A 14,333-nucleotide genomic window follows, 5' to 3' on the forward strand; every position below is an offset into this window, starting at 1 on the left:
TTAGAATGTTGGTTTAGAACAACGGTTCTCAAAAATAGAAGATATAATAAAAGCTCAAAGCGTGTCACACAAGCTTGTATATATATCTGCTATTCTTGAACTTTTTTCAATCATTCTGAACACAACTCTTCTCTTCTTCCGGCCGGCCGGGGGGGGTCAGTATGTACAGTAAATACTGTACATACTGTATTGTTTTGGCATGAAAAAGTTTGAGAACCACTGATTTAGAAGGCATTAATAATAGAATCGGCCTCGGGTCTTAACGGGTAACAGTAACACTATGTTTTTTTTTCTTTACTCCTTACTTGTGCGTGCGTGCGTACGTGCGTGCACACGTGTGTATGAGTGTGTGTGTGTGTGTGTGTGTGCACGTGTGTGTATGTGTGAGTGTGCACGTGCATGAGTGTGTGTGTGTGTGTGTGTGTGTGTGTGTGTGTGTGTGTGTGTGTGTGTGTGTGTGTGTGTGTGGTTTCGCCCTGTCGTCCTGGTAGCCTGCCAGCTGAAAGAGATGAGGTGGTAAAGTGTGCAGTCAGTCAGTGCATGTGTTTCCATGTTTCCATCAGCCATTGACATGCTAATAATGGCCCTGACCTAAAAGCCTATCTGGCCTCATTTAGTCTCCTTTTGTGCTCTGGCTGGAGGTCGGTTTTACCTCAAGCCTGCAAATGAGCCACTTTATGACCTGATCCGGTCTCCCTGTTTTGCGCTGGGTATGTCATTATAGAAGGAAAAGAAGTCCAAAGATTTCCCCCCAAACAATCATAGTAGCCTATTATCGTCTCTGTCAGGTGGAAACCACCATGTTCAAAACGGTTACTTCTCAGGATCCATGTAGAAATAATAAGGCCTGCGGTTTGACTGCTGCATTCCTGCTCCTTATCCGCCTCTCGTTCAAAATATGAACGCTTTTTGGATCATATATCGTTTAAATTAAAACGATAGCAATGTAAGCTACGTAGCAAAGTAAAGCAAACTATTTCTCAGTTTTTTTCCCCCGGATTGTTTCCGGGGGGGTGGGTTTCAGAGTAAAAGCGGCCATGTCTTCCCAGCACCCCCCCCAGAGCTTCTATTTTGAAGGAATCCCAGCGCTGATTGTGTTAAACAAGACTTTCTAAGACTACTACAGAGAGTGCGGCTTGTATGTTCCTTTCTATACGTATGTGTATCTGAATCTGCACCCACTATATCCCCTGAACTCTTCCAGACTGTCCTTGAGTCGAGCGAGCCTTTCCCTTGAAGTATAAGGCTAAATCATGCAATGCCGTGACAACCTGTGTTGATCCTCACCGAGCACAAGATCTAAAATGTCTCAATAGAAAAGCAGGGATAGCCCAAATAAACCCATCGCAGTAGTGTCAGATACAATAATGTATTAACTATTAACATAATCTAGATTGGGCACATTGACATTTTATTCACCCAAAAAAGAAATGCATTGTAGTTTTAAAGTGTTAACACTCCATCTTCCCATTGGTTGTGAGTACATTTGTTGTATACCAGTGTAACAACAGGACTGAGCATACTGCATAGTACTACAATCAGTTGCACGGAGGGGGGAAAAAAAGGAAACTGTGGGACAAATTGACCAAAATGTGCTAAATTAGCCTCATGGTGAGCTTTTACTTTGAGCAATTTTCCGAGTGGTCTGGTTCAGTGTGGCAGACAAGGAAACTAGAGTCAAATTATCGCTTGGATGTTAAGGCTAAATGGAACCACATGTAGCCTCCAACGTTTGAGCAGTGTTGCCACGTCCGCTTATTATAAGCAACTTTGTAAAGTCGGCAGTACATATTGGTATAGTTGCTCCTTTTGGGGCTTGATTTCATAGACGTGGTTTGGCTAAATGTGGCAACACTGCGTGTGAGTCCATGGGGTGAGGTGGTACACATTATGCCCTGCAGATGGTAGCGATGGTACCCCATGTGAACCATCAATCTGTTGAGGTGTTGACAGCCGAGCGTCAACTCTGACTGACGGGACAAAATCACAAGCAGATGGTAGCACATAGTGTTGCCAGATTCTGACTGTTATGAGCACCATATGCACTTGAAACCTATAGGTAAAGAGAAGTCCAACGTGATTCAGCCAGCAGAAGGTACTGTAGCAGGGCTCGTCTCTGCTCAACAGGGCAGGGACGTGCAGAGAGTGTTAGAGGGGCAGGGGCTGACATCCCACTTTTAGACAAAAATAGCAGATCTACAAGCTCACAACGCGGCGCGCTGCAGCTCGTTGAGAGCTTGTAGATCAGCTATTTTCGGGGCGCAACCCAGCACTCTTTAGGTAGTGGAGATGTGGATTTCCAAACAAAATTTGTTCAACATGAAATGCTGCGTTCAAGTTCGGGAGACTTAGGAAAAAAAGGAATTCTCCTGAATACTGCCTTCCGGTATGGCATGGAAAGGAGTGGCATTTGCATTTCTTTCACCATAGTGAAATAGCTGCATTCGTGGTCTGGAGAGGGCAGTTGTTTTACAGACGGGGTAAAAGGGCAGGGGCTGAAGCCCCATTTGATGTCTATGTGTGCACGTCCCCGCAATTGCAGGGACAACTTGCATCAGAGAAAATAATAATATCTGGGCACTTCAGGGGAGACTACTCAGATCAAATATACATGAGCACTTGATTATTGTTTTGCAGGGGGTGACTGATGTTTTCACTTTTGTCTTCCTCAAAGTCAAACGGCACAAAGGAGAGAGGGGAGGGTATGTACTGTATATATCCTCCCCCTTGATGAATTCGGCATAGAAAAAAAGTGAGCAAAAGAATATTCAATATGTCAAATTGAAAAAGTACATGAATATACAATGTATACAAAACGGCGGATCTACTAGCTGGGAGGCGATGTGTTGTGTGCTTGTAGCTCTGTTATTTTCGAAACATCTTGCAAAAACAAAAAATAATAATATTTGGAATATGTTTAAAAATATATATTTTAACACAAATCTGGTACGGGGGTCTCTGGCACCAAATATTTTCATATTGGGGGGCCGGGGGGTCTGCACTATACAGAGCTGTACCAATGCACTATACCGGTTGTGAGTGAGCTACAAGCCTACAACCGACAACCAAATTAAAGGTGTTCATTCAAAACATCAGAAAATATGAGCAGAACAGGAAGTCGTTCAGTCATATAACCCTGCATGTTTTCCAGATTGCTTTTTCAGCAGAGCGCCAAATGCCAATAGTGGACTAAGATTAGATCATTTTGGCAAGTCAACGGGTTGATGAATGAGTGGCATTGTTTTGTCCCCTTTGAAGGGCAACTGACTCTCAAAAAGGCTAGGGGATGAATTCAATCTTTTATTATGTGAGACAAGTTCACTGTAACACTTTCCGTGTAGGATTTTGCGGTTTCCTGCATCCAATATTCTGTCAAAATAAGCACAAATGGACTTTTCTTTTTGGGAGCAGTATATGATTGAATAATAGCTCTGGGCTATATTTGGGTGGCACTGTTTAGGAAACCAGTTAAAAATACATGTGAGAACATTTGTTTCCAATAATGCTACAGAGTAGACCCACCTGGAGGTGGTTAGCTTATTTGCTTGTTAGCCAAAGTAGCGCACCTGCAACCTTCCTGTGTTTAAAAAGGAGAGACGTGGGGGACGTTTTTTGACCGAATGTCACCCTGTTGTTTTGAACATTTAGTGTTGGGAGAGTGTAAAAACAGTGACCTTTTCTTGCGTGTCAAAGTGCAGTAAAGGTCTCGCTTGCTTAGTAGGTAAACTGGTTATGGATCGACTGTGCTTCCAAATACAAAAGAGCAGAAAAAAAGAGGCGGATATTCGTTTGTTCTTTTATTGCTTTAGTTCTCGAGTTGCTAAGAAACGAGTGTCTCCGTGCCAAATGATTCAGGGTAACTGCAAGGTGTTTGATGATATTCATGATGGAGTGAAACGGGAAATTAGGTGAGTTTGAAAGCCAAGTTCTTTAGTTAGAGCCCACATTGGCTCTAATGCCAGCAAGTCCCAAATAAAGTCTCACAAAAGCCACATACATTATTAGTCATAAATGTAAACAGCACGTTGTACAGACAGACATTAACATTAAAGGGATAACACAAAAAAAGTCCTGGGGACGTGTTTCCATTGTGGTCCGACTCCTATATTCAATTCATCAACAACATACACACATTCATCAAAATGGGCTTCAAAGCATTCAGTTCTGTGGTCTGTGACTTTAGGGGACGCTGTTTTCCCTTCATTCCTCCAGCAGTCCTCCAGCAGTGTTGCCATGTCTGCTTAATTGCTTATTATTATTATTATTATTATTATTAAGGCTTGTTTTCATGCCATCATTCTTGTTCATATGCTGTGTCATTTTTATGGTGTACTGTAATTGACGGTACCTTACTATTATAATATATTTTCTGTATTCTGGTCACTTCCTGTAGGCTGTGTTTAGATTTGTTTATCCTTTTTCAATGTTATATTGTGTTTGGTTTGCAGTAAATTAGGCATTTTCCTGCACCTCTGTACCACCATACCCTCGACTTCCGTAAAGTATTGTAATTGAACAGTTGGCCTTAGTGCCACTATTAGCTCCATTCTATGAGTTCTTGGCTCGATGCCACTCTACTCAGCCTTACGCCATAGATGGTGGTGGGTGTGTCAGTTTAATTACCCTCATTGCAAAAACGGCTTGTTCATTCATTTTCAAACGTGTACATAACACGCCTGCTTTGATGTTGTATCCATACCTGACGATGACCCGTTTGGGGTTGAAACGTTGTCATCCCACTCCTTAATAAAACTACCTCTGGGAGCTGCTAACAGTGTGTGTGCCTTCCCCTTTCCTAGTTGTAAATGTGGGCTTGTTTCTAAAGTGTAGTTGATTATTTGGGCTTGTTTCTAAAGTGTAGTTGATTATTTGGGCTTGTTTCTAAAGTGTAGTTGATTATTTGGGCTTGTTTCTAAAGTGTAGTTGATTATTTGGGCTTGTTTCTAAAGTGTAGTTGATTATTTGGGCTTGTTTCTAAAGTGTAGTTTATGGAGAGTTGATAACCAAATGGACCCTTTATTGATTGATTGATTGATTGATTTTTTTTAATTTTATTTCACAGTATGCAGAATGGGTACAAAAAACTTACTTTGTGGACGATCCATGATAATGCATTTAACTTATTTACAACAGAACATTTAAAGACGTACAAATATACACAAGGGGTGGGGGGGAGCTCAGACTTAATTTACAGGGGCCAGTTTTGAATTGCAGCCGTCTGTCTGTACCTCACCATGCAATAATCACACAATCGGGGGTCTCTTTAACTCACCAAACATGAATTATTTTTTTGTTGTTGCCAGGAACCCTAAACCAAAAGCACTGGGCGAAGAAGTATCCGTCCTGCAGCAATGCCAAGCAGTCACCCATCGACATCGAGGAGGACCTGGCTCAGGTGAAGCTGCAGTACCAAAAGTTAACGTTCGACGGCTGGGAGAACGAGACGTCCGATAGAACCACCATGAAGAACGACGGGAAGACGGGTAAGAGACCAGCGCTGTCTCACCCCCCGAATCACAGTCATATTGTAACACATGTGACCAAATGTCAACATGTGACTTGAAGGGCGGAGGTGCAAAAATGTGTTGACTTTTGAGGAATCAACAACAGGACTTTGCTACGTTCAGCATGGTGACTCGCTCGTCTAAGCTTGCTCGGCGGTGCCTCCTCTGTGGCTCAAGTCCGCTTGAGACGGCTCGCCTCTGTTGTTTTAACTGTTTTTTATTGTCGGACCGTCAAAAACACTGAGGACTGGACCAAAACGTCCCAAAGTCCCAAAAACTGGACGTGCCTATTTTCCACAGTTTGACGTTTGGTCAGTAAGTCACAATATATATGACTTTTGGGGGTGAGACGGTGTTGGACGACTTCACAGCGTCACCGACACCTGCTCATGTTAATGATGTCATTGCAGTAATTACTCTGAGATATAGACCTCAAACCCACCCTTAGGCAGACATCACTTAGCAGTTAGCAAACACTTACACAAATATGTACAGTAAGTGTGTACCGGTACATACGTGACAGTGTCGAGGTAAGGCAAGGTGTGGTGGGGTGGGTTTAGAAATGAATAGGAGAAAATGTATAGAACAAAAACAATATATTTGTTTACAGATTCATTCAGAATGAACATAAATGGCTTCATTCAGTGACTATACAATGTCAACCTGCATAGTGCATTCTTCCACCCAAATAACCCACACTACCTTTTTTTTTGTCCACTTTTGTCCTTTCTTTTCCTCCATCCATTGCATCCCAAAGTGTTATCTTTCAGCTGTGTAGTAGTAAGACCGTTTTGGCCTACATTTGGAAAACCTAGGGGTCAATCATGATCCATGCCACATATACAGTAGCATGCTCGTCTATACTCTGGGATATACCATTACCGGTTCTTTATCTGTGAGACTTCAAGGTCTTTTGTGGATTCTTCTCTTAAGTGGCATGAAATACAATAGCCAACAATGTGCGTTCAAGGTAATTGTTCAGTGAAATTGTACACCACAGACAGAGGAGCTTTGCCTGCTGAGGAGTCTAAAGTCACCAGGCAAGTCCAAGTGTTTCAGAGTCAGCAAAGAGAGATCACTGACACGCATTCAGCTCAGTTTAGCCCTTCTTTAGATACTGTAGACCAGGGGTGGGCAACTGGCGGCCGGGGGGGGCCACATGCGGCCCCCAGGCCACCTTCACTTAATGCGGCCCTCAGGTTAATGGAGGAATGTCAGAATACTGATATAATATTGGTTTCAGCTGTTTACAATTCCACAACATGCAAACATGACCCGCTTTAATTACTTACAGTCTAAATGAGTAGCTCATTGCTTAACGCAAGTATAATTAAAGGCATTTGAAATGACATAAAAATGTTAATTTTCAGGATTCCAATTCAAAAATAGCAAGAAATTATTCAAGATTTAAATTCGAATCTACAAGCTCAAAACGCGCCGCAGCGTGGCGCGTTTTGAGCTTGTAGATCGGCTATTTTTGCTACGACAGTAATATATGGCCCTGGGGAGTGAGTGTGGAAATATCGTCAAAGTTTCCCACCCCTGCTGTAGACAGAGCATGCAGGGTTCTCGAGCCTGTGAATCTAGAAGAATCTAGAACGGCTGGTGTTGCGATAGGCATAGATCTGCGATTTTCACAATATTTATCTGTGGAACCAAGTCAAACAAAATGTAATGCCACTCGACTTCTTAAGAGCCAAGTTTAACTGTATTCCATTATGACGTCACGTGAGTGAACCCTGGCTGAATTAGTACTGTACAGTATATACAAACAAACAAAAAACAAACTTTGAAAATGTGTGCATAATGCATATACAGCAGATAATATTTCTGTAGATTTTTCATTTATACATTTCATTTAGTTGCGAGACGTACTATAGGGCATCTAGCCCCATCCCATGGCCTGTTTCTGAGGGGGGGGGAAACGGGTGAACTGACACAAAATGCAGTCAGGGTGATTACAACTGACGATGACTGAACTGTCAATTCATTGGTCTGCTGTGTATGTCCCACTCCAGGCCAACCTGACCCCAAATAGGGCCCATATAGAGTCTAATAATAATAATGCCGGATGGCCTCCCTGTGCAAGCTAAAGCAATCAATAGTACTATGTGTGTGTGGAGCCTCATCAATCATAATTGTCTGGTGTTCAGTGGTTCCTTAACGATTTTCTCTCAACGGTTCAGATTCCGTAACGGTTCCTTTTAACGATTCCTGTAGGCGGTTCAGAAGAAACCTTATACGGGACTGTAACTCTTGAGAGAGTACAAACGGATCCTTGAAATGTAAAACAAGTTTGCGAACCACTTGGTATAGTAATTGTATATAGCACAAGCTCTGACAGTGTGATACAAACTTGATCTCGGAAACTGTTCCAAATGTGATGGATCCGATTCCAGTTCCTCAATGTTGGATCTGGTTCGTCTGGTTCCAGATCCCTAACGTACATAATAACACTTTTGGTGTAAGTGATGCTGCGTTCACACGTTATGACAAAATCTACAAAATACCCAAACATGGCAAGCTACATTGTTGAGTGAGTCACCATTTGAAGTGTTGTTCTATAGTCTCTCGAAACAGACTGTTGTTTTGGTGGATCCTGATTGGTGTCATTCAAGGCTCACTGCATTTAGATGAAAATGGTAGAGGGTTTAATTGAACATTGGTTAATTAATGGCAAAAAATATGTTTTGGGATCCATTTATAGAATGGAGTGGGAATTGTGTGGAGAGAGAGAGAGACGGGGAGTAGAAATAAACGTGGAAAGAAAAACATGATTGTTTGATGATTCACAGCGTGATTTGCTTCGTGTCGCTGGCCTACGTACATTGACTTGTACCGTGTCACTGTGTTGCTGCTAATTTGAACACAGCACGATAGATTTTTAAATTATGAACATTGACACTCTTCGTGACTGTCACTTCACCAGGCAATTCTTGTTTTTTTTTTATACTTGATTGCGTGCCAGTTTCACATACAGCAAAAATATAACGGATCTACAAGCTCACAAAACGTCAGTCTTTAAGTCTTGTTGGTCTCATTCAATTTGCCCATCACTCTCATTTAACCCATTCTGACCTGAGATCAGATTCATACGAGGTTTCCACTGGATACACACTGGTCTGATGAACCCATTCTGACCTGAGATCAGATTCTAAAAATGTCAGTCGTTCTTCGAATTTTTCAAAAATAGCAGACCTACAAGCTCGTATCGCGCCACTCGGTGGCGCGCTATGAGCTTGTAGATCTGCTATTTTTCAATAGGTAAAGCATAACATGATGCTAACACCAAAATGGGTGCCCGGTCAGAATGGGTTAAACAGGCATGAAACCCGAGGCAGATTTTGTGGATTTTGTCAATGCTTGCACGCTGGCACATGTAAATGGAACACAACACACCCATTATTATTTTATTTATCATTTTTACTAGCCTGCCTGGATGCTGTAAACCTGAACAGGAAAACAATCTACAAACTCAGATTAAGGTTTTAAGTATATGCCCCTGTACGTGTCTGGTGCATGTTGCTATTGAACAGCAAACACCATACATGTATGGAGTATGCGCGTGACATCATCGTACCTGGAAGTTATGCGGGAACGCCCACTGAGTGGCAAAAAAAACTACTTTCTGACCATGACAGCCCATTCATCCAAACAGAAAAGTCCTGTCTGATTGCATTAAACAATGTTAAACTCACCGACATTGCAGCTGTACGAAAAGCTTGCATTATCCTCTTTCTATATTTTGTTTCATGAAAATCCACCATAGAAACGTCAGTCAAGAAATGCCTTTGCATTTGATTATTTTTGTCAGAGTTTGGAAGTGCTTGTTTTCAATAACACAACATTTTGCTGCCCTCCTGCGTTATGTGACATTTAGAAAACAGGTGGTACGTAACGCAGGACGGTTGAGTGATTTCCAACGAGCGCTTCCAAACTCCAACACTCCAACATGCTGCTCAATGTGTTGCCACTCAGTCTAGATGAGGGGGGGGCGTGTCCTGATGGGAAAATCATGCATGTGTGCAGCATATACTCTCTATAGTAGAGTGTAGACTGTAGCTATGGCATACTACTACTATATATACATGTGTCACGTTGTATAGCTATGGCATTATTATACTACTACTGTACATGTACTGTATGTGTATCATTCAGATGCATCGTCTTTTTTCCCCCCCTCTCTCTCAGTGGCTGTGAATCTACATGGAGATTTCTTCGTCAGCGGAGGGGGTCTCAGGTCAAAGTTCAAGGTGGCTCGTATCGCCTTCCACTGGGGTCACTGCAACGCCTCCTCCGACGGCTCCGAGCACAGCCTGGAAGGAGTCAAGTACCCCCTGGAGGTAAACGGAGCCGCCCGCCTCATCCATAATGACCTTTCAGACGAGCCTCGCGGGTTTAACCCATTCTGACCTGAGATCAGATTCATACGAGGTTTCCACTGGACACACACTGGTCTGAGTAACCCATTCTGACCTGAGATCAGATTCTAATAATGTCAGTCGTTCTTCGATTTTTTTCAAAAATAGCAGACCTACAAGCTCGTAGCGCGCCACTCGGTGGCGCGCTATGAGCTTGTAGATCTGCTATTTTTCAATAGCTAAAGCATGACATGATGCGAACACCAGAATGGGTTCCCGTTCAGAATGGGTTAAAGTATGGCTTATAGGTGCCTTCAGGTCGGCGAGACATGAGTCCCAAATGTCATGATTGAGATACGATTTCTTTGAAGAACAAGGTCTGTCCTTGTTTTTTTGTAAGTATAGCTGCAGTGCCGATGAGAACAGCCCGGCTTGGATGTATAAGTAACGGAGCAAACCGAGAGGATTTGGATCTGCCGTCACACACCACAGTACCCGCGCCCTTTCCGATTTTTAGTGCAGCGCGCGACAATTGGCTGAATTGTGATTCCAAAATATGCAAGCTTTAGTGATGATATCGGCCATTCAAAAAGGGTAATGTTCCAGTCATAACAAAACCTTCCCAGACCCTCACGTTTTACGTGAGGATTCTGGGAAGAGACAATACAGGACATGGTGATTCATATCATGGAGATGTGAGACTCTATACTAACTGTAATCTTTCCTCTTTTACAGATGCAAATCTATTGTTATGAAGCACATCAATTTAACTCCTTGGATGAGGCCATCAAGGAAGGAGGCAGGATCACAGCGCTTGCCGTGTTGTTTGAGGTATGTGTGTGTGTCTGTGTGTGTGTGTGTGTGTGTGTGTGTGTGTGTGTGTGTGTGTGTGTGTGTGTGTGTGTGTGTGTGTGTGTGTGTGTGTGTGTGCACTGTGCATGTGCGTGCACACGTGCGTGCGTGCATGTGTGTGTAAGTGTGCGAGCGTGCAAGTATAGATATATTTATTATGGCAATACAAAGTTGCAGTCAATTTGTTTTAATAATGACTCATTTTAAGTTAGCCATACAACAACCTCACAAGTGTGATAAATAATACCACACCAACACACTTGTGTCTGCACATTTGTGTGTGAGTAGGCGATAATGAGCGAGTGAGAGTTTTATTCAAATCATGGGTCAGGGTCAAGAGCTAACTGTTTTTGAAAGTTGTTTGACTTTAAGCCATAACGACTCGCTTCTTGGTGAACTTTGTGCATTTAGTGCGGTTGCCTCTGGCAAAGGCCGGCATGTTGAAACCCACAGAAGTGTTCTGGATCTATAAACCTGTGGGAGTGTCTTGCAGACATCTTATTCTTTACTATCCCCATATTTCTGGTTTTATTCCTTACACTTGCATTTCTGTGAGTCATCACAGGGAGTGTAATGATGGGAACTCAAGCAGATGCTACACATGCGAATTATGCATGTGTACTACTTTAGCAGGATTGGGTGGAGAGGGTGTCACGGATGACTGTGTCATACAGGTATGCAGGTATATGTAAGGAGACGGCAGACATGCGAGTGAGTTCAACATGTGCACACATGATCTACCATGTTGTGCACACATGTACGTCGACATGGCAAGCTTCAGCATGGGCAGTCTGTGACTTTTTATCTGTGAAAAGTTAGGAATTAGAATGGAACACTGTGTCTTGATATCGCAAACCACGTACATCTGCTCAACTTTTGCTGGCAGGTTATAGCCTGCCATGATGGTACTGTGCAGTGTGCACACAGTCAAAGGCATTTTGGTCTGTATAATTATTATCTAATGACGCATGTGAGAACAACTCTTCGATTATTTTGGTTTATATTAAAAAAATGAAGGCGGACGAATTCTAAAGATGCGTTCAGACTTGAATTGAAATATTCGCCTCGGTTCACCCCGTTTGTACCGCGCCAGGTCGCACCGCACCTGTTTGCGTACTTTTTTTTCTTCTTTTTAATCGATTAAAATAAATTACCTTCACTGGTCATATTTAATCACTGATTGATGGTCAACTTAATGTAGTCTTGACAATAAAAATGATAAAAGTATAGCATGCAGCACCACCTCCACTCTGCAGTAATCAGACGCAGGACAAACAGACGGTCAGCATTGGTCACATTGTCAGACGTCCTCCCACTATGTTTACTGCAAAGGTTCTTCTGGCAATAAACATGCGGGAGCAAGTCTAAAAGTGTGCTGGTGGGAGTCTGGGACTGCAGACTGACAATAACACCATAACTATACTTAAACACTATGGTACTTAGTTTAGATCTGTGTATGACAACTCTGTTATTTTTTTGTGAATTTGTCATCTCTACATTAAATTGCAATGCGTTCTCGACACAATGCATCGTGAGCTTGTATAACATCACGTACTATTTGTACGTCTCTAAATGTTTTGATGGATTGAACAAGGTGGACCCTCTTGTAAACAAGTGTGATGCTTTATTGGGTCGTCCACTCACAGTTAACAGCCTTTGTATTGAGTTGCGCTTGAATTGTAGTGTAATTCTGCAAACTGTTAATACATATTTCAATCAATCAATGAATCAATCAAGGTAAATACACAATCAAAACCTCTACCAAAAGTGTCATGGCGCTTGAACTTGCAGCCTCCCGCTCTGTGGGGCGTGAAGAGAAGCAACTGCATCGTTGATCAAATGAAAGACAATTTGCAAACTGTATGTTTTATGAGACATTTAAATGTGAACATAAAGCTGCACTATGTAACTTTCCTCTTCTACCGTGCCCCAGGTATGAAAATGTTTTCCTGTTCAAGTGCTGGCCTTTTTACCATTGAGCTGAGCCTGCTCTACCATACAGATTAGACAACATTACATTTGATGCATACAAAAGTTAGCTTTAAGGTGGTGGATTTGGTGGAGTTTCAGATGTAAAGAGAGAGGCCACCAGGGCCCTTTTGAGAAAGAATGTCGTCAATTCATGAATAACTTGTGCGTATACTCTCCTCACAGGCGAGCATTGGAGACAATGAGAACTACGTGGCCCTTATAGACGCCATCAATAGTGTCAGCAGATATGGTATGTCGGCCCCTTTATTCAAACCGTATTTCAACATGTATTGTGGAAAAAGATTCAATTGCATTCAACTAACTTGTTTAGAAAAGTGCCCTGTGATATATATCTTTTATGATGTGATGTTCTTTATTTTCAGAATTTTTGTGTCTCACTTTCTCCTCTTTTCCCTGTTTGCCTTTTCATGTGTTTGTCTCCTTTGACTTAAAGGCGTAGTAATTTGCCCTGTGTTTATGTTATGACAGAAATGATGGGTAAAAAAATGTAGGCCTATATTGTTTTGTTATGTAAACAGGATGTCTCTCTCTGCAGCATAGATTCTGTTCTGACGTGGATCAACTTTTAACGCTGGTTTTATATATTTCACATCAATATTTGGCTGCCAATACCATGTATGACACCTGGATTTACCCACGGAATAAAGGCTATCATCTATCTAGTCTATGATCGAGACAGACAGACAGACAGACAGACAGACAGACAGACAGACAGACAGACAGACAGACAGACAGACAGAACAGAACAGACAGAACAGACAGACATAAATATATTTTCTGTCAGTGAGCACAGCTGTCCTGTGCTCTCATTGGCTGTTGTACGGAACTTCTCGGGGTGCCGTCGCAATCCCGTTCTTAATTACGGTCCAGTCGGCCAGAGAGTCAAATATCAAACCTGCCATATATTCAGAAACGCTCGGCGAGCTCTTTCATAGCCGCTGGATCTTCTCGCAGAGCCTTTCACACCGAAAAACCTCGGCAATCAAAGACCGATTTTGCATCAGATCGGGGTTTTGTTCGGCGAGTGCCGACAAAAAAGCTCCCCGACAGCATGATCGGAGCAAATATCGTGCAGTGTGTAGGGGGCATAACTGACTTACTCCAGACTTGGGCAAGTCACATATTTCCTGTCACTCTTGAGATAGGCCAGGCCATAGTACTACTGGGGTTGGGATGGGAACAGCCGACAGCATAATCTGTTCAATTAGGATAGGTTATCTCACCAGAGGTGGCCATAGTGTCATTTAGGCAAACATATCATTTCCCTCAAAAAATGACTTCATGACATTATTTTTTAAGAAGGTGACGTCACGATACTATGTTTCTCTCCAGGTAAGAGTTCAGAGGTGGCCCCGTTCACACTGCAGGGTCTGCTGCCAAACTCCACCAACAAATACTTTGTGTACAACGGCTCGTTGACCAGCCCGCCCTGCACGGAGACTGTGGAATGGTTCGTCTTCAAGGAGCCCGTGGCCATCTCTAACACACAGGTGTGTGTGTGTGTGTGTGCGTGCGTGCGTGCGTGCGTGCGTGCGTGCGTGCGTGCGTGCGTGCGTGCGTGCGTGCGTGAGTGAGTGAGTGTAATATTGTATAGGTTGATATGGTTTAATAAGGGCTCAGCTGC

General features: G+C 42.7%; 1 protein-coding gene across 6 annotated transcripts in view; it reads left to right on the forward strand.

Moving 5' to 3' along the window:
- ptprz1a (protein tyrosine phosphatase receptor type Z1a) overlaps positions 1-14,333 on the forward strand; it is a 99,731-nt gene that overhangs the window by 49,897 nt on the left and 35,501 nt on the right. For all 6 annotated transcript variants that reach the window (XM_080762515.1, XM_080762511.1, XM_080762512.1 and 3 more), the window contains exons 3-7: positions 5,304-5,483; positions 9,696-9,847; positions 10,601-10,696; positions 12,872-12,938; positions 14,042-14,199. In XM_080762515.1, the coding sequence (XP_080618641.1) occupies positions 5,462-5,483; positions 9,696-9,847; positions 10,601-10,696; positions 12,872-12,938; positions 14,042-14,199 (495 nt within the window). In that variant the 5' untranslated portion in view covers positions 5,304-5,461. The remainder of the gene's footprint in view (positions 1-5,303; positions 5,484-9,695; positions 9,848-10,600; positions 10,697-12,871; positions 12,939-14,041; positions 14,200-14,333) is intronic.

This window comes from Protomyctophum bolini (assembly GCF_963924005.1).
Source record: "Protomyctophum bolini genome assembly, chromosome: 4".
NCBI classification, from domain to species: domain Eukaryota; kingdom Metazoa; phylum Chordata; class Actinopteri; order Myctophiformes; family Myctophidae; genus Protomyctophum; species Protomyctophum bolini.